The 27,196-nt window shown below is 44.6% G+C and overlaps 1 protein-coding gene across 2 annotated transcripts in view; it reads right to left on the bottom strand.

Annotated features, from left to right (window-relative positions):
- Nucleotides 1-27,196, bottom strand: part of PCSK2 (proprotein convertase subtilisin/kexin type 2) — a 233,311-nt gene that overhangs the window by 73,685 nt on the left and 132,430 nt on the right. For both annotated transcript variants that reach the window (XM_068987288.1, XM_068987289.1), the window contains one exon: nucleotides 25,325-25,362. In XM_068987288.1, coding sequence (XP_068843389.1) covers nucleotides 25,325-25,362 — 38 coding nt within the window. The remainder of the gene's footprint in view (nucleotides 1-25,324; nucleotides 25,363-27,196) is intronic.

Below are 27,196 nucleotides of genomic sequence, written 5' to 3'. Positions count from 1 at the left end.
TCTCAGAGTCAGACATGACTGAGCATGCGCACACAAAGACAAGAACTGTCTAAATCATTTTGTTGATCCAGTATGGTTTGACATCACAGGACTAATCAGGTGGAGTATGCTCAATTTCTGCACATAAACAAAATGATTAAAATAAGATCATTTGTTTATGGAATTGAACAAAATAGCACAACTATGCATCCAAGGGTTTCTAAGCCTTTAAATAGTCACCTTTTCTTTACTTGCATTTTTGTATATTAAATATTGATATTCCCAGACCTCCTTTTGTATGCAGTGTCATACCACATTTAGCCATGATGGTGTTGTTAGCAGCACTATTTGCATATTTTAATTGCATTTTGCCCATATTATTTTAGAAAAACAAGTGGAAAATGGAAAAATAAAATAAGCTGATGCTAGAGATAAAAATAGAGGTCTCATAAACTTAATTCAATTGAAGCAAGATAGAAATCATTAGCTGTGCTACAAACAGCAGAACTTCAGTAAAACTTTAGCCTCGATTGAGCCTTCACTGGATTTAACTCAGTGAGCCTTCACTGTGTTCAGTTGTGACAGAAAAGAAATATTTGAAATACTTATCTTTTTGAGGACAAACCATCAAAAATTAATGCTTAAGAGATGAGATATAATAATGATTGTATAATTATGGTGATTTAGAATTTTTTTAGCTTTCTGGAAATATATGGCATAAATTCCCATTTACTGTTCCAATTTAGGGAATGCATATATTAAAAAAATTGACCAACTTCTATTTAAATTTATTTCATTCAGTTAAAAATTCCAGTATATGTGTGTAAATCTTAATGAAACTTTTAAGATACAAATGTTGATGGGAAAAAGAAAGGAAATGAAAATGTCTTGGTTTAGCTTGACATAGGGCCTAAAACAAGAATGGGCAATTGATTTTCTGAACTAACTGAACTGCAGGCATCGGAATTCAGATCCTAGCTTCTTTATCTTGGCTGGAATGGATGTCCACCCCCAGACCCATGCTGTGTGACAGCAGGTTTCCTGAATAAGAGAATGCTCACCCCAGAGGTAACTGAATTGTTTCCAGGCTCCTTGCAGTCTCAGGATAGTGATATTTTCTAGAGATTAAATAGCAGTTGGGTTAGCATATGACACAGCAATCTCAAGATAAAGGCAGTCTTAGTTTTGTACAAAATTCTATATGTGAATGTATATGGTGACTTGATTTATAATTGCCCAAACTGGGAGGCATCCAACTGTCTCACAAGTGAAGACTGGATGAACAAACTGTGGTACAGCCACACAATGGAATACTACACGGTGATAAAAAGGAACACATGCTGAAATACACGAGTGTATGGATGGATCATACATGCAGGAAAACAACCAGACTCAAAAGACTTACTTAAAAAAAAAAACAACTGTAGAATTCCTTGTATATGACATTCTCTAGAGAAGACAAAACTACGGGGACAGAAAATAGATCAGATCTGTGACTGCCACGGGCTGAGAGTGGGTTTGCAGTGGACTGACCAAAAAGGGGCAGCATAAGGGAGCTTTGAAGGGTGATAGAAGGATTCTATCAATGGTTGTGGTGGTTACATGATTTTATGCATTTGTCAAACTCATAGGATCATGCACCAAAAAGAATAAATTTTATTTTCTGTAACCAAAAAGTGAATTGGAAAAAATAGCAATTGGCTCCCAGACTAGAGTGACTTTAAGTGATAATAAGTGAACTGCTCTTACACTGGTGGAGTATACAATATGACTTGTAGTTATAGCTTTGGAATGTACCAGTGTTTCTCTCAAATATTTTTTTCCCCTATTCTTTATGTTTTAAATATGTAAATAATTCTTTATTGTAAGGTTGTTAAAAATATATGGTATTCTCAATCTCATATGTTTATTTTTAAGAATTTATTTGATTGAAGTTTAGTTGCCTTATAAAGTTTTGTTATTTTTTGCTTTAGAGCAAAGTGAATCAGCCATACGTGTACTTATACCCTTTCTGTTTCAGATTTCCTTCCCCTTTAGGTCACCACAGAGCACTTAGGTCCCTGAGTGATCTAGTCGGTTCTCACTAGTTATCTATTTTATAAAGAGCATCAGTAGAATTGTTTCCAACATGATTAACTGGGTGGGTCGTGAATTCACTCTGACCGGGTGGGCAGATGTGGAAGTGCTGCCTCTGGTGTTTCCTGTTTATGCATTTCATCACTGAAACAGGCTCCGTTTCCTTCAGGGTCATATTCTTTCAGGTTCAGAAAGAGTTCAACTCTATTTTAGGAAGAAAAACACCTTGGGGATACAGCCAAGAGGAGTTTGTCACCTGAAGGGCTAGCTGTATGAGATGAGGGTTCTCTGGGAAGCCGAGGTGGGATGGAGGCCTGTGCTTCTGGGAACCCATAGTACATTTTGGGGAATGAGAGCCTCATCCTTCCCTCAGCTGGTCCAGTTCTGGCCACTCCATCCCCAACAGCAGCTCATTACTCAGCATTTAGATTGAGGTTTGGCTGGCAAAGGAGAGTCCCTTCAATTCATCTTCATCTCTGATTAATTACTGTAATTGACGCAACTGTGTTTCTATCTCTAAATCTATTAACCAGCAAATGTTCAAGTCATAGCTCTCAACCCTCATTAATCTCATAGATTAAGAGTTGTTTTTAAATGATGTTTTATGTCCTCATTATGGAAATTTCAAGTCAGCAGTGAAAACAAAGATGTGCTGACCTCTGCATCACCTTTGTTTTTCAAGGGCGTTGGAGAGCCTTTCAACACTGAAAATATTCTCCTCACTTTATTTTCCCTCTCTTAGAGATCAAAACAAGAAATGATCCTCTTGGGAGGATTGTAAATTAATTCAGTCTTTTCAGAGAATAATTTGATAAGCTTTATCAAAATTAGAATCGCATATACTACTTGACCCAGAAATTTTACTTTTAGGAATTTGTTCTACAGTGATATTCACACAAAAATTCAGAGATCTATTTCAAGGAAATATATTCATTCCACAGTTTATCAGAGGCAAACATTACAGGAGACTCAAAAAGACAATTTTTTAGGGGATTGATTAAATAAATTATAGTATATCCATTCTATGGGAGAGAAGATATTGGTACATTAACATTGGACTGCACAATAGGATATACTGTGATTCCAGTTTGAGGGAAAGAAATCTAGAAGGATCCACATAAAATAGTAACATCACCCAAACTGAGAAGTGAGTAGGCTTTATAGAGGATAGATGGGGGGGAGAAGGGAGAGAAGAGGAACTAAAGTTTAATTTTATTTACGCTTCTGTACTGCCTGAATCTTATGATGAGCAAGCCTCCATCTGTATTAAAAAATGCAAATATGGAAAAAAATCAAGAGTGATGCAGTTCTTTTTAAATTAAAAAAAATTATACAATTTTAAAGGTTACTTCCATTTATAGTTAATACAAAATATTTACTGTATTTTCTGTGTTGTACAGTACATCCTTCAGCCTGTCTTATACCCAGTACTTTGTTTGGGTACCTCCCACCTGTCTGTTTGTTCTCTATGTCTGTGTGTCTCCTTTTTCATTTTATTCACTAGTTTGTTGTATTTTTTAGATTCCCCATATAAATATTATACAATATTTGTCTTTCTCTGTCTGACTTACTTCACTAAAGCATAACGCCCTCCAGGTCCATCCATTTGCAGCAACATTTTGTTCTCTTTTACGACTGTTCAGATGCTCAGGCATGTCTGACTCTTTGGGACCCCATGGACTGCAGCACACAGGCCTCCCTGTCCATCACCAGCTCTTGGAGCTTGCTCAAACTCATGTCCATCGAGTCAGTGATGCCATCAACCATCTTATCTTCTGTCATCCCCTTCTCCTGCCTTCAATCTTTCCCAGTATCAGGGTCTTTTCCAAAGAGCCAGTTCTTCACATCAGGTGGCCAAAGTATTGGAGTTTCAGCTTCAGCATCTGTCCTTCCAATGAATATTCAGGACTGATTTCCTTTAGGATGGACTGCTTTGACCTCCTTGCAGTCCAAGGACTCTCAAGAGTCTTCTCCAGCACCACAGTTCAAAAGCATCAGCTTTCTTTATGACTGAGTAGTATTCTGTACAGAGTGATGTTCTAAGAGTGATCATTAAACTGCACCCCTTGCAGTCTGTGTATCGAATGGAGGATTTCCAAGTGTCTTGACATGTGTTACTCTCTGCTGCGTCTGAGATGACCTGGGGAGGAGGCGGGGCATGCCACCTCCCAAGGGATGACCTCTCTTGGGAGGCCAATGAGAAAGCACATCTCCTAGGAGACGAGCAGCTTCCCCTCGGCTTCTTTTCACATTCACTAGACATTTTCAGTAATACCTCATTTATACATTGACTCTTTTGCTAAGAGCTAATTTTAAAAATTGAGGTATATTTTACCTCTAGCAAAATATGTAATGTTAAATACACAGCTCAAAGAGTTTTGGCCACATATGCCCCCATGTAATCATCATGGCAATCAAAACCCAGAATATTTTCACCTCTTTGGAAAGTTCTCCGAGTCTCCACCTGCCTCGGTCCACCACCGTTGTGCTTTCTATCTCTGTATCTTAATTTTGCCTGTTTCAGAACTTGATGTAAATGGAAACAGAGAGCATGTACTTTTCATGTTTGCCGTCTCTACCTGACATAACATTTGCTGTCTGTATCAGTGGCTTGTTCATTTGGTTGTGTGGAACCATATTCCATTGTATGACCATGTTTCAACTTTATTTGTCCTTTCACATGGGCATTTGAATTATTTGCAAAGATGAATAAAGCTGCTGTGAACATTTTTGCACATGTCTTTTAATGAACATATGTTCTCATTTTCTCTTGGGTAAATGCTTAGAGTGGGCTTGCTGGTTGTACGGCAACTGTGTGTGTGTTTAACCTGGTAAGAAATCACCATGCCTCTTCTCGAAGGGATTGTCCTATTTGACCTTCCCACTAGCAATGTGTGAAGTGGAAGCAATGTTTTGCCCCTGAAAAAGCCTACATTTATGTACATTTGTAAATATTTTTTAACACAGTAGAGGCTAAAAGAAACTTTCAGTAGCAGTAAACACGACCCTGAGCCCCCACCCATTTCTGTCCCTGCCTCCCCAAACAACTGAGTTCTGGTTCCTGGAGGTGAGTCCAGAAGACCCGTTTCTCTCTGTCTTTTAGCTGGTGCTCCCAGGAGCTGCAACAGATCTTCACTTCTGTTCACTTGAGAAACTGTCCCCTTCTCCTTCGTTATCCCTTCCTCGTATCACCTGCTGTGTGTGGCAGACTCACACAGCTGTGGGAACACATGACCCTGGCTCTTTATTCTGAGTTCCTTTGCTGCAAGCCCATCCCAGCCCAGCAGTTCTTGGGATGTGGCACACCCACCATGGGCCACACTCAGGGGATTAGGGGTGGACTGTATCTGTTTTTAAAGACTGTCCTATTTGCATGGCAAGTGAGGTTTTCCATTATAGTGGAAACATAAAATTATCCTTAAAAACAATCTAATAAGTGAGTCAATTAAGTAAAGATGGTTAAATAAATAATAGTAGAGTGGGTCATATTTAGAACACCCCAGCTCTGGTCCAGCTCCTCACTTGCTGTTAAAGACACTGAGCAATGTGGTTAATCATCATAATCAAGAGAGATTTGCTAAGCATCCACTGTCACTCAGGATATAATGAGCCCTAAAGTGGATGTGGGTCTCTGCATGCGATGGAGCATCAGTGATGCTGTTACTAAATATATTCCTGTCAAAATCTTTGTAATATCTAACTCTCCACAGTGTGTGAAAAACCCGAGCATCCAATTAATTTCCAGATCAACGCTGCATGCTTGCTGATTAAGGATCATAAATGCTATTCAGAGCTCTCTGTGGGCTGGTCCGGGTTCCTGCTGACAGTGGAGCAAGGCGTTCCAATTGCTGCTGAATCCTGTTCCCTGTTTCCAAGACAAGCCTCCTTCTGGACCCTGAGCTTCCAAGGTGGCTAGTGAGGCTTTCAGCTGAATGATGGTTTTGTCCACTATTTAAAGATAGCTGTCTCGCAGATGGGCTTCCCAGGTGGTGCTAATGGTAAAGAACCCATGCAGGAGGCCTAAGTGATGTGGGCTTGATCCCTGGGTCAGGAAGATCCCCTGAAAGAGGACATGGCAACCCACTCCAGTATTCTTGCCTGGAGAATCCCATGGAGAGGAGCCTGGTGGGCTACGGTCCATAGAGTTGCACACAGTCGGACACGTCTGAGTGACTTAGCATGCACCCACAGGTCTTGAAGATACCACCTTATTTTAAATGCTCCCAAGCTCTTTGTTTTTTAAGAGGAAGAGAGAGGTAACATTTGGTGAGTGTCTCCTAAATTCAGAGTATGTTACATTTTCTTTTGCTCTCTCTTTAAAAAACAAAAAACACGACAGCTTTTTTGCAAATAACTTATCCTAGAAAGGTCCCCTTATGGGGTCTCCTTGCTTCCATTCCTTCCCACCTCCAATCCATTTCCAAAGCAAACAGATCTTTGAAAAATTTCAAACCCAGTCATATAATTTGATGTCACACTCCCATCCCACACTGTCACCCAAAGGAAAAAAAATTTCCTTTGCTCCTAGGATGAAGCAGAAAATCTTTACAGCTCTTGAAGTCCACATAATCGGGCCTCTTTCTATGTCTCCAGTGTCACTCAGGCTGTTTCCTCCCTGGATTGATATGCTCCTGTCTCCTTCTCCTGCTTACATGCACACTGGCTTTCCTCAGATCCTTGAAAGGGCAGGGCACATTTCTGCCTCAGGGCCTTTGCACAGCTGTTTCCTCTGCTGCCAGACACCTGACTAACTCCTCCTCATCCTTAAGGCATCAGCATAAGTGTCTCTTCTGCAGGGAACTCTTCCCTTGCCCAGCAAATGAGGTCAGATTCTTCACATAAAACACATTTTCAGGGCTTCCCTCATGACTCAGTGATAAAAGAATCTGCCTGCCAATGCAGGAGACATGGGTTTGATCCCTGGTCTGGGAAGATCTCACATGCTTCAGAGCAACTAAGCCCTCATTCACAACTATTGAGCCTGTGCTCTAGAGACCAGGAACTGCAACTACTGAAGACCATGTGCCCAGAGCCCGTGCTCGGCAACAAGAGAAGCCACCACAATGAGAAGTTTGTGCACTGCAATGAAGAGTAGATTCCACTCTCCACAAATAGAGAAAAGCCTGTGTGCAGCAATGAAAACCCAGAACAGCTAAAAAAAAAACCCACACACATTCACAGGACCTAGGACTCTTGAATCATAGGAAAGTACTGCAGTCGTAAATAAACAGTGATTTCTGTATCTATTTGGAGTCTATCTGGGGAGACACTTTCCGTCAAAAAGGTTTTTGAGGGTGGGGACCACATCCACTCTATTCGTCAATGTATCCAATTGGCCCCCAGGGATTCCTGCCTCTTGGCATCATGACCTAGCACACAGACTCCCACAATGAACAAAACTGACACATACGACGCAGAGGATTCTGTGAGGTGGCAGTGGGTGACTTCTGAGGCTGGGTCATGAGAGACAGACCTCTCAGATCACTTGCTCCAGGGAAGGTGAGCTGCCCAGGCATGAGGATACTCAAGCAGTCCACAAAGACCCACACGGCGGCAGGTGGGGGGGGGTTGCGGGGGGAAAGGAGGTCTCCTGCCGGCAGCCCCATGCCATGCAATCCATCTTGGAAGCAGAACCACCAGCATCAGTCAAGCCTTCAGATGACACAGCCCTGACTGCAGCCTCACGAGAGACCCTGAAACAGAGCCATCCAGCCAAGTTGTCCCAGGATTCTTGACCCAAAGATACTGCATGTCCAAGTTTGAGGAGTAATTTTCTAAGCAGCAAATACAATATAGGTGACTAACATACCAAATATTATAGACTAAATATGACATCATGAGAATTGGACCATAAAGAAAGCAGAGCATGAAGAACTGATGATTTTGAACTGTGGTGCTGCTGGAGAAGACGCTTGAGGGTCTCTTGGACAGCAAGGAGATTAACCGAGTCAATCTTAAAGGAAATCAACCCTGAATACACATTGGAAGGTCTGATGCTGAAGCTGAAGCTCCAATACTCTGGTCACCTGATGCAAAGAGCTGACTTATTGGAAAAGACCCTAATGTTGGGAAAGATTGAAGGCAGGGGGAGAAGGGGGTGACAGAGGATGAGATGGTTGGATGGTATCACAGACTCAATGGATGTGAACTTGGGCAAACTCTGGGAGATGGTGAGGGACAGGGAGGTCTTCTATGTTGCAGTCCATGGGGTCACAAAGAGTCAGACACTACTTGGTGACTGAATGACAAAATATTACATTAGGTAACAATATACCACAGATCTTATCATAGTATGCTGCTGCTACGTCACTTCAGTCATGTCTGACTCTGTGCGACCCCATAGACGGTAGCTCACCAGGCTCCCCCATCCCTGGGATTCTCCAGGCAAAAACACTGGAGTGGGTTGCCATTTCCTTCTCCAATGCATGAAAGTGAAAAGTGAAAGTGAAGTTGCTCAGTCGTGTCTGACTCTTTGTGACCCCATGGACTGCAGCCCACCAGGCTCCTCCATCCATGGGATTTTCCAGGCAAGAGTACTAGAGCGGGGTGCCATTGCCTTCTCCGTGTCATAGTATAGCACTCAATAAATAGTTGTTGAATGAATAAATGAAAACCCGTTACTATCTTTCTTTTACATTTGAGGGATGTATTGAGGTGGCCAAAAGTTTGTTCTGGTTTTCCCATTACATCTCATGGAAAAACCAGAACAAACTTTTTGGCCAACCCCATACAACTCAGAGAGGCTGATTAACTTGCTTCAAATCTTGGTAACTAAATACTAGAGGTAGGATTGGACCTGGTCCCCCTGTTTGCGTGGACCTCCTCAGCATCACTTCTTTTGTACTCTTTTATTTTGCTTGAAGAGAGAAATCTTCACATCTAGCTGACCAATGGAGCTTTCTCCCCATAAATTTATTTATTTATTTTTGGCTGTGCTGGGGCTTTGCTGTGCAGCCTTTCCCTGGCTGTGACGACCGGGGGCTGCTCTCCAGGTGTGGTGAGCGGTTTTCTCATTGTTGTGGCTTCTCCTGCTGCAGAACTTGGGCCCTAGAGCCAGCGGGCTTCAGTAGTCACGGCATGTGGCTCAACGGTTGTGATGCACGGGCTTACTTGCTCCGTGGCATGTGGGCTCTTCCCAGACCAGGGATTGAACCTGTGTTTCCTGCCCTGGCAGAAGGATTCTTCACCACTGAGTCAACCAGCAAAGACCCCAAAGGAGTTTTTATTCAGAAGCTTTTACTGACCACACTGTGGACTGTTGAGTGCAATGTTCTTCAAAACGGGCACACCCAGCACAGAGGATGTGCAAAAAGATCCTCTGTGGGGAGAAATATAACTTCCTTATTTTAGCCTGATTTTAAGTTATGTATTTGTCTTCAGTTATGGCAAAAAAAAAAAAAAAGGCATTGCCTAAATGAATCATCTTAACACTTGCATAATAAACAGTTTAGCAGTGTTAGGTATATTTACATTGCTGGGCAACCAATCTCCAGAATGTTTCATCTTCCAAAACAGTCTAAATATTAAGCAATAACTTCCTATCCCCAGTTCCCTCAGCTGCTGGTTGATATTCCATCCTATGTACAGACCACTTTGTGTCCATTCCTTCTTATTCTTTTGTTGATGAACGCTTGTGTCACTTCCACCTTTTGGCTATTATCATCAGTGCTGTTATGAACATGAGTGTTATTTATTGTTATTTTATCTTTAAAAAATTTCTGTCTTGAATATGTTTTATAACGTACATGCATGTGCTACGTCACTTCAGTCGTGTCCAACTCTGTGCAACACTATGAACTGTAGCCCGCCAGGCTCCGCTGTCCCTGGGATTCTCCAGGCAAGAACACTGGAGTACGTTGCCATGCCCTCCTCCAGGGGATCTTTCCAACGCAGGGATTGAACTCACGTCTGTTATGTCTCCTGAACTGGCAGGTGGGGTCTTCACCATTACCACCACCATACACAATTAGGAAAAGGAGTACGTCAAGGCTGCATATTGTCACCCTGCTTATTTAACTTATATGCAGAGTACATTATGAGAAACGCTGGGCTGAATGAAGGACAAGCTGGAATCAAGATTGCCGGGAGATATATCAATAACCTCAGATATGCAGATGACACCACCCTTATGGCAGAAAGTGAAGAACTAAAGAGCCTCTTGATGGAAGTGAAAGAGGAGAGTGAAAAATTTGGCTTAAAACTCAACATTCAGAAAACTAAGATCATGGCATCTGGTCTCATCACTTCATGGCAAATAGATGAGAAAACAGTGGCTGACTTTATTTTTTTGGGCTCCAAAATCACTGCAGATGGTGACTGCAGCCATGAAATTAAAAGACATTTACTCCTTGGAAGGAAATTTATGACCAACCTAGACAGCATATTAAAAAGCAGAAGCATTACTTGCCAACAAAGGTCTGTCTAGTCAAAGCTATGGTTTTTCCAGTAGTCATGTATGGATGTGAGAGTTGGACTATGAAGAAAGCTGAGCATCGAAGAATTGATGCTTTTGAAGTGTGGTGCTGGAGAAGACTCTTGAGAGTCCCTTGGACTGCAAGGAGATCCAACCAGTCCATCCTAAAGGAGATCAGTCCTGAGTATTCATTGGAAGGACTGATGCTGAGGCTGAAACTCCAATACTCTGGCCACCTGATGCAAACAGCTGACTCATTGGAATGATGCTGGGGAAGATTGAGGGCACGAGGAGAAGGGGATGACAGAGGATGAGATGGTTGGATGGCATCACCAACTCAATGCATGTAAGTTTGAGTAAACTCTGGGAGTTGGTGATTGACAAGGAGGCCTGTTGTGTTGCAGTCCATGGGGTCACAAAGAGTTGGACATGATTGAGCGACTGAACTGAACTGAACACAGTTAACTATTACAGTAGCACATACACTGTGTGAATAAATAACTGAATATATTTGGAGAGCCTACTTAAAAGTTTTATAGATGGGGATGCATGATTGGAAAGTTTGGAGACATGGTTTGTGTGAGCAAATGCTGTTGGAGATCCCATTCATGACTCTTGCTTTTAGCTTTCCAATGCGGATTGACTCAACCTTGCTCTGTCACATTTTCATCTCCGTATCTCCAGAGCCCAATCTACCATGACTGTGGCAGCCCCGAAGAGGAGACTACTCTCCTCTCAATCCTGGCAGCAACCTGCAATCAGTGACTGATGGGAGCTACTGTATTAATACCCCAACTCTTCCCCTCTCAAGTTCTAATCTGCAGCTCAGCATTTCCCAGCATATCTGAGTTCCACGGTGGTAACTAACTTGATACACACACTGTCTGGACTCCTTCTCCCACCCCTGCTTCCTTGGACCACGATAAACAATCCAAGCCTCAGGCTGGGTTTCCAGAGGAAGCCAAACTAAGACAGTAAATGAGTGCAAAACTCTCTGAAATCACTCAGGCACAGTGGGGAATACAGACAGCGTTATGCGTGGGAAAGGAGCATAGCTTTGACTTTATGTCTGTCATTCTCAAAAGCAAGTTAAGGAGATTCAAACTACTTGACAATTTCATTTCCTTAGAAAACCGATTCAGCTTGTTTCTTAATCAGTGATTTTATCGGAAAGGGGGAGAGTGTTATAAGATTTTAGAGTTATAGCAGGCAAGAGTCCAACTTTCTCAGCTTACAAATGAGAAGGTTATGCTTCCAACACAAGTAGCATTTTGTCAGATTCCCCACAGCTAGGAAGTGGAACAGCTATGATTGGTCCCTCATTGCAACTCACTGGACTGGTGCTTCTTTAAAAAAAAAAACAAAACTGTTGATACACAGCTAGTTCCATCAGGGGGTTTTGGCAGACTTTTCCTAAAGAGTCAAGTAGTAAAAATTGCAGACTTTGCAGGTCGGATCATCTCTGTCCCAACTCTCCCACGTGGCCGTTGTACCATGAAAGCAGTCCTCAATAATCAATCAACAAATGGGTATGTCTGATAAAAGTTTATTTGCCAAAAGAGCTGGGTGATCTATGGATGGTAATTTGCCAACCTCTAGATGCGATGGTAGAGGAGACAAAGGTCCTTTTTGTTTTAATGTTTAAGAGAAAGATTTTAATTCTTTAAATTTAGCGCTTTAGTATCCCTGGAATAATTTATTCTTAAATATCATGTAAGTGGGAATTCCCAGGTGGTCCAGTGTTTAGGACTCTGTGCTTCCACAGAGACACGAGTTCCATCCCTGGTTGGGGAGCTAGGATTCTACATGTTGCATGGTGCGGCCAGAACAAAATAAAATAAATGAATAATAAAAGCAAGAGTGTGTGTTCTTTGGATCCAAGAATAGCTAAGATGTATCCTTGCCATGTGTCTCCTGCCCCTCCTTTCTGTTGTATTAATCCCACAGATTAGCCCTGCCGGGCATTGCTCGCAGCGTACACAGCAAACACAGACAAGTCTGCTCCGCTTCGGAATATCGAAATAAGTGTATTTTTTTTCACAGTGTCAATATTAATTAGTCATAATTTAGTGTTCAAAATTATTTTCTATATTAATTTCAACACAATAAAATGAGCCTCATTTGGAACGATAAGATTCATTTGCATTTAAATTGATATTTTAAGCATTCCCTGTGAGGAACAAATAGCATCTGTGATTAGAATTATGAGCTCTGTTTCCAGGGCAGGTTTGTTTTCCTTTGGACGGCTTTGTATATAAGGCGCCTGGAGTTTAATATTAATAATGAGAACACGTGACACCACATATTAAGAGAGTCCTGCGTGTGCTGCTGCTGCTGCTGCTGCTAAGTCACTTCAGTCGTGTCCGACTCTGTGCGACCCCATAGACGGCAGCCCACCAGGCTCCCCTGTCCCCGGGATTCTCCAGGCAAGAACACTGGAGTGGGTTGCCATTTCCTTCTCCAACGCGTGAAAGTGAAAAGTGAAAGTGAAGTCGCTCAGTCGTGTCTGACTCTTAGCGACCCCATGGACTGCCGCCTACCAGGCCCCTCTGTCCATGGGATTTTCCAGGCAACAGTACTGGAGTGGGGTGCCATTGCCTTCTCTGAGCCCTGTGCGTAGCATTCCTATATTTCAGAATTCCCTTCTCCTGGTGGAATGGTGGATAAGCAAAGTTATTAGCTAAGAACATGTCCATGGACAGCTTTGTTTTCCAATTTTCAAAACCTTTAAGATACTTAACAGAGTAGAAAAAAGCTAGGTTGATTTTTTTTTTTTTAGCTTGAAAATGCATGCTTGCTGAAGTTGATTGGCTATGTTCATTGCCTAAAACAAATGGATGAGTTAAACATCAAGACAATCATGGCTGTCCCTTTTTCTAGTTCCTCTTTTAAGAAACATAAGTCAGCCTGGATAGAGGGGTCTCCTGTGGCTGGGATCGTGGCTATGAAGAAATACAGCAGTTCTCCCCAGAAGCCAGCAAGTACTAATGCATGCTTATTTGCTGTCTAGACCACCCTCCTGGTGGTCCTGGCTAGAAGCTTCCTGTCACGGTGTTTATGGAGGTGCACATAAATAATTTCTACTATAAGCAGGACGGCAAGAGCCTAACAAAGCCATGGAGAGGGGTTTTGTGAGGGGAAGGCATGGCCAGAAGAAATTAGGGATGAAGGCTAAAGAAAAGGAAAAGGAAAGCATTTCTTCTTTAGCCTGTCATCCAGCACATACTGGTCATGGTCGTGGTGCCTTGTTGAAGACGAAGAGATGAATGAGACAGAGAAGGTCCCCTTGCTCCTAGAGGTGACATTCCAGTGGAAGGCACCATAAACAATCACTGCTTCCCTAGTGGCTCAGCTGGTAAAGGATCCGCCTGCAACGCAGGAGACCTGGGTTCAGTCCTTGGGTTGGGAAGATCCCCTGGAGAAGGGAAAGGCTACCCACTCCAGTCTTCTGGCCTGGAGAATTCCATGGACTGTATAGTCCACGGGGCACAAAGAGTCAGACAGGACTGAGTGACTTTCACTACAAATGGCTTTAGGAACTAGGAAGGGACTAAACCAGAGGTTGAAACAGACTCAGGGTATGAGCCTTCTGAGTCTCGAATCAGGGCAAATCCTGCAGTTGTAGAGTCTGAGAAATAGCGAGGGAGGAGGAGACAGGTTGGAAGGGTGGCTGGAGCTGGGAAGGAGGGGTGTGACTTCCTGGGTGCAGAAAGAGCCTCCAGATGGTCTAACTGGGGCAGTGACATGGCCTCTTGTCAGTTTTGTCCTCTCTAATAACTCCGGTGATTTGGGGGCGAGGGCACTGAAGAGGGAAAAGTGGTGGCAGGAAGCTGGGGCATCTGTGAGGTCCAGGAGGCAGGTGATGCTGACCTGGTCCAGGATGCCTGTGGTGGAGCAGAGAAGCAGGTATGCTGCAGAGCGTGGCTAGGAGCAGCTGACAGGAGACGGGAGGAGAGAAGAGGCAAGGACCACTCTCGTGCTCAGGGCTTTCATCACTGGGTCCAAGGTGGTGCCATTTGCTGACTGGTGGGAGACTGGAGGGGAGCTAAGTTGAATAAAGTTCAACGAAGTCGCGTGACAGATGGTAAACGTCACATCTCACTCCTTGCCGACTGTGTGAGCTAGGGCAGATGACTAACCTCTCTGACCTTCAGTTTCCTATCTTTGAGAGGTGGGTAAAAAGTGCCTGAAAAAAGTGAAAGTGTTGGCTGCTCAGCGGTGTCTGACTTTTTGCGACCCCATGGATTGTAGCCCACCAGCCTCCTCTGTCCATGGAATTCTCCAGTCAAGAATACTGGAGTGGGTTGCCACTCCCTTCCTGAGGGGATCTTCCTGATCCAGGGATTGAACCTTGGACTCTCACATTGCATGAAGATTCTTTTTTACCATCTATTCTATTATTTTAACATGCAGATTAATTGTGATAATACATGTAAAACACAAAAGCCAGGCACACAGCACTTTCTAACAAATGCTGGGTGGAGAATCTCTGCAGTTCAGAAGAAGCTGCTCAATACCAAAGGATGGACATGTCAGGACGGAGGCAGCGAGAAAAGAGGGCTCTTACCCTCTCTTACCAAGAACCAACTCTCCAAATAAGGATGTGTGAGCCAAGATCAAACAAGCACGTGTCAGGCAAACGTGAAGACCACTACACTAAGGAAACCACATGGAAATAAGTAACAGTGAAAACTCCCAAACCAAACCATCCTGTAGGACAGAATAATTGCAATAGCTTGCAGGTGACTAGTTTTTGAAGTGTTAATGAACTTGAGCTAGTCTTATTCACAGGAACATATATATATATATATATGTAAGGTGCCTGGGAAGAATCCCAACATGGTACTGACTGTATCCAGTGACTCATTGCCTGCCTGGTCACCATGCTGGCACCCACAGGCGCTGGCTCCTTCCTGCTGAGTCTTCTGGAACATTTTCTACAAGTACAAGAGAGAACATGTGTGCGTGTGTTTGTGGGGGATGGTGGAGATAGGCCAAGGTTCAGCACCAGATGGGTATCCATGCCTGCAGCAGCTCTGAGGAGTTCAGTGTATACTTTTGGATAGATGGGCAAAGACCCACTGTTCTTATCAGTAATATGGACAATCACTATAATCCTTTGATTTTGAAGCAGGGAAGATGGTCACCTCTGATTTACAGAGGGTGAAATGGAGGACCACAAAAATCGAAGGAGGCATTATTTGCTCACAGTGATTCAGTGGGATCCCTCGAGCTGGGGTTCCTTGAATAGCTGAGATTTACACTAAACCTCTTACTTTAAAAAACTGGCAACATTTGAGCTATAAAACATAAGCCTCCTATTTCCATAGCTTAATGAAAATATCTCCCACACACTGTAATACATCCTATTCTTCCGCCCAGCAGAGCACTCATGTGTGCCCGATGTTCAAGGTACAGACCTCCCTGCCGTCCAGGGGACGGTGGTGAGCAACACGACTCCAAGCCAAGCTCGGCGTCCTGCACTTGGCTTCAGGTTTTAAATATCTGTTAGTAATTACTGGTTCTTTCTTTGTGAAAAATAATTTCCCGTAGATCGGGAGCCAGCAGGGTTACCATGGTTGAGAAGCTAATCTTATTGCTTCGTCAGAGATTCCCTCTGCCTTGGCCATGCAGGATGGAAAATGCTGTTTTGCCTGAAGCTCCAGACTGTTCAAATGTAAGCAGGTCAGGATTCCAACACAGACTCTGAGATGAAGGCTTGTGGGCAAGTGATTTATTAAAGATGTGCTCCCAGGGGAAACCAGTGATGGAGAGTGGGAGTGGGAAGCAGCCTGGAACAGGCGAGGAAGCCAAACCTGGGTGCGATTTCAGGCGCGTCCAGCAGGTGGCGCCGGAGGGTTGGTTACAGCCCAGCGTTTTCCCAGCCTGAGACAAGGCCTTTAAGCTCCTGTAGGCGGCTGAGGATTAACGGGTGTGCCAAGACCGGATGGACGGACATTCCCGGACTCACCAGCTCTCCACGTATGAAGGGCAGGGCAGGTTCCAGGAGCCCCGGGGCAATCCTCTAAAGAAGAGCAACAGGTACCGGAAGCTGAGGCAAGACCAGACGGCTGCCAGGGTCAGGGCACGCAGAAATCAGGTTCAAAGGGTGGGAGAGGCAGACTCTGCTCCCGAGGGCCCCCTCGGGTGGCTGAGGCAGGGGCGGCAGTGGCAGAGGGTGGGGCAGGAGGACTTGGCAGGGAAGGACTTGGCTGGGAGGGGCCGAGGGCCTCGAAGCTCCAGCAGAGGGACTCAGAGGGGCTTCCCCAAGTGGGGCCAGATTTGGCCGGATGTGCGCCTTGGCCATGCGGTGTGAACTGTGAGGTTCACAGCATTGGGGCCCGAGTCCAGGACTAGCTCTTCTTTAACCTGGTGTGTGGCCTCTGGGCCTTCATCCTGGGCCTCAGTTCCTCCTGTAGTAAGTGAGGAACTTACACAAACACCTCTCAAAGCCTAATAATATTAGCATCTATCCATCCAACCGTGCATCTATCCACCCACCCATCGATTCAGTCATTCATTAACAGAAGAGTTTCTATTAATGATCTCCTTGGGGAATGAAGCCTTTAGTTGAGTCTCTCATGAACAAAAGAATAAGAACATATCTTGTTCTTAAAGTCACTTACATTTAGTTGAAGAGGCTGTCACAGGCCTTTAGGAAATTTGGGGATAAGGAAATGATTTTAACAGGTTACTTATAGTCTAGGCTTCTTGGTAGAAACAGAACTCCAGATGAAAAACCAATTAGAAGCCAATGACCCTTTGCTCAGTATCGTGTAGATAAAGCTTCTAGATGAGTTCTCATGCTATATCGACTCAGGAAAACAGTGTTTAAATGCATTCAAGCCTCTTCCTGCGTCTTGCTTTCAGGGCCCACTTGCTTGTTCTCCTTTCTGCTTCCCCACTGTGGGTGGTGTTTTTCCTTCCGGGTCAGCACTGCAGATGTCATGATGTCATGATATCATGTCACATGTACAGGTGTGCCTCTCACACTGAACTTTGAGCTCCCCAAGGGCTGGGACCAGATTTTTCATACAACCATTCAGGCAACTTGCACAGTATCTTCAACACAGTAGAAAGTCAATACGATTCTTTGAACCTTTGACTTGGTTCAATGGAAAAAAACTAGTCAACTGAGCAATACAGGAAAATTAACCAGATTTTTTTTCCTCTTGGCTTTTGCCTGGAGTTGGAAATCTAGGTCCTAGTAAGTAACTTTATTTCTATTAATCAAGATTCTATTTTCTCCCATTTCTATGTCAAAGTCTGTTCCTGTAAAAATGGACAGATTCCTTTAGTACATGGGTTGAGTCAGATCATATTCATTTGACTGATGGTCTGTCCAAAGGACAGAAAAAAAAGGTTCTTACCCCCCAGTATTCAGTCTGGCCTCTTGGTGATTGAGTGCTCATGGTAATCTGGCCAGCATTAATGAGTACATCAAAAGAAACCCAGCTCCTTCTTCCAACAAGGTTGTTTCAACCTCAATTGCATATGCAATATTAATGTGCTTTATTTAAATATTAATCAGCCTAAAAGCCTGAAGTGATGCATGCAATCAATACTTCATAGCATCTGAGTCATTCAGGACTGAGGCCTGGTCACTTCCGGCCGCCACCCTTTTATCATGGCAGCTTCCCAGCAAGCACAGGGCCCGAGCTCAAAGCTACCTGCTGCAGGCTGCATTCTGACAGCCCTTCAGGGCGCTCCAAAGGCCCCTCTTCAAAGCCAGTCACAGTCAGGAGCCCATCAAAAGAGTGGAAAAGTACAGGTCCTAGGGGGTGGCCTCTTTTCTTTTCCAAGAACTTCCGTTGGTGAAATTACAACCCTGGAGCATAAATAATGTTCCAAATTTTGAACTGAAACAAAGAGCATAATTTGTCTTCTCCCATCTGAGAACTTACTTTCATTCCTACCAACCTCGGGAGTTCTAAGCATTACAGAAAAGAAGGAGCTCTTGGTTATCTGTAGGTGGATTATCCATGCTGAGAATCACATTCTCTCCAGGTCTTCAGCCACGGGGGTGGGTGGGGGGTGGGGGGAAAACCTCAGTTAACCTCTGTGGTCCTCTGTGCCCCTCACCAGTGACACAGGTGATGCAGCACGGGGTGGAGGTGGATGAGAGCTGCATACCAGGGTTCCCCATCACCACTAACAGAGGCCCAACACGTGATTGAGGTCCTGATTTCATTTGCAAAAGGATTGATTCATTAATATGCAATTGTGATTGATTAATATGCAATGAAATTTGACACAGATTTATTAAATGCCTGCTCAGTGCTGTGCTAAACGTTAAGAAGGACACAAAATTGAAAAGGTACTCACTTCCCTACAAAGAGCTTGTGATCTGGTTGCAATAGGGTCATACATTTGTTGGAAATAGCATTGTTGAGTAAATAAATGGATTTGTAAATAAATGAATGAGGAAAGTGTCAAAACAAATGATGAGGTGAACCATCAGAATCTGGTTGTTGTTTAGTCATCGTGTCTGACTCTTTGCCACCCCATGGACTGCAGCACACCAGGCTTCCCTGTCCTTCACCATCTCCTGGAGCTTGCTCAAACTCATGTCCATTGAGTCGATGATGCCATCCAACCATCTCATCCTCTGTCGTCCCCTTCTCCTCCTGCCTTCAATCTTTCCCAGCATCAGGGTCTTTTTCAATGAGTCAACTCTTTGCATCAGGTAGCAAAAGTATTGGAGTTTCAGCTTCAGCATCAGTCCTTCCAGTGAATATTCAGGGTTGATTTCCTTTGGGATTGACTGATTGTATCTCCTTGCAGTCCCGGGACTCTCAAGAGTTTTCTCCAACACCAAAGTTCAAAAGGATCAATTCTTCAGCACTCAAAATCTGGGAATATTGTCAAAGAAATACATATGATGAGGCTTATTCCTAGAGATTTTGTTTCTGTAGGTCTGGGATGGGGCCAGACAAATCTGTTTTCTCTTAGGCTGGGATGGCCTTGGTCACTGTGAGAGGACCTGGAAGAGAGTCTAGCGTGGGAAACTGTAGAGCTGCTGCATAAAAATGACCCTAATATGTCAGTGGGACCTCTTCCTTCCATCTTGGCTTCAAGCAAAGGGTCCTCTCTGCCTGTTTCTTCTGTTGACTTGGATGTTCTTTTTCAAATCCATCTCTGAGATTGACTTGGGTAACCTTCACCTTTCACCCTTTGCTTTCCTAGCCTCACAGTCTTACATTGAGTTTGGAGGCACCCTGTTTTCTCTTTTAATAACGCTAAGCTCGTGTCCCTGTTTCTCCATCAGGACCGGCTGCCTGTGTCATCTCAACTTTTTTCAGAAAGAAATGGACATTAATTGAGCATCTGTTATCTTTCAGGGGCTTCCCAGATGGCTCATGATAAAGAATCCACCTGCGATGCAGGATACTCGAGTTTGATCCCCAGGTTGGGAAGTTCCCCTGGAGAAGGAAATGGCAACCCACTCCAGTATTCTTACCTGGGAAATTCCACGGATAGAGGAGCCTGGCGGGCTACAGTCCATGGTGTTGCAAAGAGTTGGACACGACTGAGTGACTGAGCACACACATTATCTATCAGGAGATACATACACAGTCTTTCAACGATACCTCACAGCACACCTGCTGGGAAATTAAAGTTCACAGAGGTTTACTTGGTGAGTCTAAGGTTGCACGTCTGTGAGCCGGGAAGCCAGGAGTCGCGCTCAGGGTTCACTCAGTTTCCACGCTGGCCTTGGGGGTGTGCTGGCCACTGCCCCAGTGTCAGCCCCACGCCCTGCCTGGCCCTGTTCTGTGTGGGTGGCGGGCAAGTTGGGGAGAATTGGCCGACACCCACTCTGGTCTCCTCCCTGGTAAATTGCTTGCCTTCAGGTCTTTGTTTCAGGTCTGCCTCTGAGAAACCCCCCCCACAGATGGAGGCCCTCTCTGGATTTTACAGAACCGCCAGCCCATCACTTCACCCCATCAGCTTCAGCAGAGCGGGCTTGGGAACAAAGTCGGAGATGCTTGGCTTCACCTGTCCCGCACCCTGAAAGCTGCCACCTCGGTCACACCTGCCTGTCCTTGAACAAAAGTCTCCCTCCATCCTGCAGGCCTGGGAGGACCCCAGGCTTGGACCTGCACCGTGAACACATGATCATTGCTGCAGGGGACCACCCAGCACAAAGGCAGCGACCCCCGCTGCCTGCCCACCCCTCACCTGCAAGTATGGCCATCTGATTGAGTTGGAGCCCATATCCAGACTGTTTCTCCAGAGAGGCTGGTAAAGGAACACTGATTTCAGCTTGGTCTGAAATAGGGACTTGGCCAAGACTAATTTCATGTTGTTACTATTGCGATGAAGAGAGATAATTTATTTATTTGGAATAGTGAGCGTTTACCAGGGAGAGTGGATCCTCAGATTAAATTCAATCGTAGAACAACAGAGCAACAGTGGAAGTGGCCGCTATCATTTCTTGCTCCTAACACTCAACAGATCAGGGTGGAGTTGTTGAATTAAATTAACACTAACGACTTACATTTATATATTAATTTTCAGAGGATTCAAATTCTCAGTTTAAATGGAAAGAACGCTGGACGACCAGCCTACCTTGAGTCTTGTCTTTCAATACACAGAATAAACAAGCTTTGATAATAATTCTGCTCTGGGAAACGTTTTTCCTGGTTTGATTATGAAGAAGTTCTTGTCCTTTTGTCTAAGAGCCTCTGATAGGGGCTTTTACTTCTTCCTGAGCACGTTTCTGTTTATTTTAACCTTTAATAAGTTGCCAAGTCACCCTCCCTCAGGCAGATGTTGCCAGGACCCAGCCTGTCGTTTCCACACCCATGATGGGCTCCAGCTGCCTGTTCCCACTTCTGTTTGTGGAGGGCTCTTCCCCGAGATGTTGGGGAGGGCAGAGGTGGTGGGGTCATAACGTCCCCTGGGAGCAGCCCTCAGCAATGACTGATGGGAGCTGTGGTATAAACACCCCAGCTTCCAGGTGTCCCATCCCGTGTGGGAGAACTCTGGTGCCCGGCATGTGCTCACAGATGCCACAGTGGGATTAAGTTCCAGCTGGTTTGCCATGGTGACTTGCTTGAAATGCACCTCCTGCCGGCTGCCTTCCCTCTCCCATCTCATTCTCCCTGTCTCTTGTCTTGCTTCCTAAGGTCACCTCCCAAATAAACCACTTGCCCTCAAACCCTTGTTTCAGGTCTGCTTCGGCCGGAACCCAAACGTGGACCTCCCCAAAGTTAGTACATTTCTCTAGAAAGCGCTGGCTAGCTCTAGGATCCACGCCATTAAGTCACCTAACAAGGTGTGAAGCTGCCTGTTAGTCCTTTGCTCGAACAATTTTCGAGTTTATCGCCATCCGCTGACTTCACTGGCCTCTCGGGCAGGTCAACTCCACTTGCCATCCTCATTCTGTTAGTTGCAGTGTAAAATTTTTAATTAAAAATAAAGAGGATAAATCTGGCAGTGTTAAAGTTGCTTTAAGGTAGCTTTAAAGTTGTCACTTTCAACTCTACCCAGAGTGAAGGAGACGCATGACTAACTGGTGAAAACTAGCTGGTTCAAGTTTTCCGCTGAGGAGGTAAGGATAAGCTCTTTGGGTGTTCAGTTTTCTCACTTCTACCAAAGACAGAGGACATGTTCAAAGGCACGTATAGTTAGATATACTCACTTCGTAAAGTTAAAAGCGTTTTGGTGAGTGCTGAAGACATGGACCCTTCCTCTGGTTGGAAGTTGTTGAATCATGTGGTTCTGTCCAGAGCTCACAGTTTCCATTTGGGTCTTAGATGTCATCTAGTTTAAGTCATTTCTTCAACAACCCTGCCAAATGGCCATCAATGCTCTTCACGAACATTCTCAGGTAAGGAGACTCATTACTTCCTGGGAGAGCTACTGCTTTTTATTTCTTCTTTAATCATTAGTTTTTGCTTTAACTGAACTGAAATCCTCCTGCAATTGGTCACTCATTGGTGGGAATTTTCATGGGAGAAACTGCCGAACAGGTTGAATGCCTCATCCATTCTAGAAAACTGGAAATATTTGGAAATGTATTTAATGTGCTTCTTAAGTTGTGTGTGTGTGTGTGTGTGTGTGTGTGCGCGCGTGTGTGTGTGAGTTCCAATTCTTTTCACTCTCCTTAGCCTGTTGTGGTTTGGAGACCCTCAACCACCCTTGTCACCATCCGTCACTACCTCTCTAAGAGTGAGATGCCCATTGGAGGCAACCTAGTTGTCCAATTATTGGGGATGGGAGAGTTTAAGTAAATTACCACATGAGGCAATACTATATAGCTTTTATAATCAGGTTTTGAAGATTATTTGATAATATAAAAATATGACATAACGCATGGAAGGGGGGATACTGTATATGCAACAAGAGCCCAATTTTATTAGAAATATACACATAGAAATGAAGTCCAAAATATGTCAAAATGTTAAGAACAGTGATATAGCTAGTTCTGAATCTGTTTTATGTTTTTCTGCATGTTCTATAGAGGACATGTATTCATTTTTTAATTAGAAACATTTGTTTTGGAAAGAAACAAAGGAAAGAAAAGGAAAAAAGAAAATGGCACTCAAAGAACTCACAGACTTTTCAGATGTGTTCTGACATTGCAGATTTGAGGGGAGCTGACACCCCTCAATGTGTATCTTTCACTTTCCCGATTTCAGATGACGGTTTTTGGCAGGTGAATGACGCTGTCCACTGGCATTATTCCTACCATTCACCAGAGCCCCGGAAGACTTTTTTTCCCACTTGAATTACTGTCTGTTTTTAATCTGGTGATTGGTGTTGAATTACTATCTCTTTTTAATCTGGTGACCGGTGTTGGGAACAGCTGTCACAGAAACACCTGGGCTGGGCAGGGGTGGCCAGGTCAATCTCCAGTAAGGGCAGTATGTGGCCTTAGAAAGAGAGAGGCATGTGCTGTCCGCTGTCCAGCCTTACTGGCAGCCACCCCGCACTGATGCTCTACACGTTGCAAGAGGAATTTATCCAGGGAGGAAAATAGAAGTGCCTCAGTTGCAAGGGCAGCCCTGAGGCCGAACCTCTGCCTGCAACTGGTTGTCCCTACCATTTCTCTGTAAGGAAGGGCTTCCAAGATCAGAAACTGGGAGAAAACGAGGCACATGCATCTCCCCACCTCTCCTTGGCAAACTCTCCATGGTTCTGCATTTCTGGGGGAGGCAGGGCTTTGGAGTAGTCCAGGTGGCAAAAGTGGTAAAGAATCTGCCTGCCAATGCTGGAGATGCAAGAGATGTCTCCATCCCTGGGTGGGGAATATCCCCTGGAGGAGGAAACAGCAACCCACTCCAGTATTCTTGCCTGGAAAAGTCCATGGACTGAGGAGTCTGGCGGGCTACAGTCCATGGGGTTGAGAAGAGCTGGACACGTGAATGCACACACGAGGCTTTCAAGGAGACAGACAAGGCCCTGCGTGGGGCGGTCCCTCTAAGGAAGCGAAGGAACAGCCAGGCAGTGGCTTCATGTGCCAGCAGGGAGGCTGGAGAGGAGGAGCGCCTGCTGTCCTTAGACTCTGCAGATGGTTGGGAGTCTGAATCTATTGAAACAGCTCTTAGACAGTTCTTTCCTTTTTTTGATCTATTTTTTAAAGTCTTTACTGAATTTGTTACATTATTGTTTCTGTTTTACCTTTCGATTTTTTGACCCCAAGGCACGTGGGGTTTTACCTCTCCGACCAGAGAATTGAACCTACACCCCTCGTGTTGGAAGGTGAAGTCTTTGAGACTGGACTACCAGGGAAGTCCCAGTTCTTTATTGCCTGATCTAGCAGAGTGGATTCCCATCCATCCAATGAGCTTTGGATTGATGCCTGTTGTTTCTCTCTGGAGGCACATTGGCTGGACAACGCCAATGATTAATTTAACTTTTTTTTTCCATTAAAAAAGATTCTCAGCCTGGTGTACTCTCTTCTAGGTTTATAAGACCCATGAGATCAATAGAAACCCAGCATGTCTGTGTTCTGCTTCCTGATTTCCTGTCCACCGCACGCATGTAAAATCTCCCTTCTTGTTTTGCTGTGTGGACACATACCTTCCAGGAAGAACGTGGATCCCCAAATATTTCTTCTTGTTAATCATCTTTCCTCTATTTAAATCTATATTCTCTAAATATATGAGTCTTTTCAGCAACCAAAATACTAAAAAGAAAAATACCCAGATCTGGAAGTTGTAGGAGAAATAGAGCTTAGTAATAGTTTGGGTTATTTTAAGTGACTACACTGATGCTTTAATGGTATACTCCCTGGGTAAAGTGATCACGTAAGTTTAAAGGGTTTGCAGATCTTATCAGGAATCAGCAGGTGATTTGCTGGGTCAAGAGTCAGAGCCCAGACATTTACTATGATTCCCTGTTAATATTTATCCTCTGTCAAGGGATGCTATACGCCATATTTGGATTTGTGGGGAAAGTCATCAGGACAAAGATAATCTTAAGAAGGTGGCGTGCTTGCTCTCATAAAGCTGTGGGTTTTGTGCGAGTTGCCACCCTTTGGGCTTTTTGCCATTGGTGTTGTCCAGGAAGAACCCAAATGGCTCATTTCCATCCTCCAGTCAATGTCCTCAGCTGGAGCTGATTTTAAACTTTGCCAAGGCTCTCTCTCCCTGCTCCCTCTACCTTTTCTTTCTTGACACTTTATCCTTTCAGACCTCATTTCCTTGTTTTTCTCTCCAAAGTCACTCACCTTTGCCTGCTCCCGGCCCCACGCCTCGTCTGTCTTTGACTCATGTGCAGGGTACCTGTGTGCCCTGGGTGTGGCCTACATGCAGGCACGTGTGTGTGTGCGTGTGTCCTCCCACCACCAGGGGCATCAGAGCATTTAGGACACGTGCGATTCCCCACACAGGGCCAGCTTACACTTACGTAGTTCGAGGCCAGGTCCGGGTGGAGATAGTCAATTCCTGTGAAAAGACAAGAGCACAGGAACAGAGGGTTAATACCTGCCATGCATCCTCAGGAAACCTGCTCAAGAAGGTGCCTTCTGTGCGGGTGTCGGAAGATGGGGATGGGGTGAGCGCTGGGCCCCCGCTTCATGTACCCCTGGGGGAGGGCATTGCCCCCTCCCCCCAAGATGCAGAGCCAGTGGCCACCGGATGTGTCAGAGGAGTGAAGCCAGTTACAGCTCGGGGCCCTAGCATAACACTTCTGACACAAATGTCAGCTTAGTGGCTCCAAGATGGATGTCTCATCCGAGAAATGATCTAAGAGACTGAGGAAGTTCTGACATTTCTAAAGCATCAGCTGGCATTTCTTCTGCAGTGAAGCCTGCCCTGGGGAGGAAAAGCAATGATTATTTAACGGGGCTCAGACAGCAGTGGATTAGGAGAGCATTGCCAGGCACAGAAATAACAAGAGAAACATGGCTTGGCAAGAAAAGCCATTAGGCAAAGGGCAAGTGGCTTCCTGGAGGTGTCCCAGGTGGGAACTACTTCTTGTTTTTGCAGAAAGCTTTCCAGGGAGCCCGAGACCATGAGTCTTCTGGTGGGAGTCCTATGCTTTCTCCTGCCTGTGGCCTGTCTTGTTGTCCAAGGGTCATTGCAACAGTAGGATTATGGTCCCTGACGCTGCTGGCTTCCATCAACATGTAGGTCTCAGAAAGCACTGTGGAACTTCAAAGGGCAAATTGCAAAGCTCTCATCCAGGTCTGTAGTATCATCTAATCATTGAAAAGCAGCAACAACATCAGAGCATCCAGCCCTTTCAGAAACTGGCTGGGTTCCTGCACTACCTAGTATCATGGTTATGAGTGTAGACTTTGGAGTCAAAGACCAGAGTTTTAATCCCAACCATGCTGCTGACTGGCTGAGTGACTTCAGGCAAGGTACTTGGCCTCTCTGTGCTTGCTTTCTTCTCAACCCGGTAGGGGTGAAAACAGTGCGTCTTATTCCAGAGGCATCAGTAACTTTATTGGGTTGCAATATTTGCAAGCCAGAGGCATCATTAAGTCTTGATCATCATTAAGTGTCGATCATCTTTGCTACATGCATAACAAGGCCGGGCCACCTTGTAGCTTTGTCCTGCATAAAAGAACTTGCATCCAAATGTATATTTTTAAAAAGAAGTTTTCCTTTTTTTTTTTTTTTCTGGTTGCACAAGTAATTCCTGGACTGGGAGTCACTCATCTACTGATGTTTTCACATCAGAAACAACTTCTGTTGTTACTCTGCTTTCTACAGTTTGGGAGACGATAGCCAGGCCCTTCTCTTTCACCTCTTTACCCTGCTCCCAGAGCTGCAGGAAGACAGGGGGAGGAAGATATAAAGGCTAATATTTTTAAAGTTTCAGACCCTTGTTCTGGACCCTGATTCAGAGATGTCAGTGTAGGCTGTGGGATGGAGCTGGGGATAAGCACAGGCTGTGAGACTACCAGATCCAATTCTATCCGGGCTCAGGCACTGAAATGTTTGTGTGACTCTGGCCGCATAGATTCAGAGTCTCAGCTTCCTCATCTTTGAAACGGAAGTACTGTTCTCCTCGAAAAGTGGTTTTCAAGGTTGGAGCCAGTTCATTGAAAGTGTTCAGCTTACAGTAAACACATAACCAATTACATTTCTTGCATCCTCATCAGTACCTCCATTGACCACATTACTAGAGTTTTGTGGATGGTGCAGAAAGAAGAAATAATTCAAAAAGTCTACAGGCTTTATTTTCTTGAGCTCCAAAATCACTGCAGACTGTGACTGCAGCCATGAAATGAAAAGATGCTTGCTCCTTGGGAGAAAAGCTATGACAAAC

The sequence above is a fragment of the Capricornis sumatraensis genome, chromosome 15 (genome assembly GCF_032405125.1).
Source record: "Capricornis sumatraensis isolate serow.1 chromosome 15, serow.2, whole genome shotgun sequence".
Lineage (NCBI taxonomy): Eukaryota > Metazoa > Chordata > Mammalia > Artiodactyla > Bovidae > Capricornis > Capricornis sumatraensis.
Note: the sequence above shows the minus strand (reverse complement) of the source record. Positions and strands in the feature narration are given on the sequence as shown.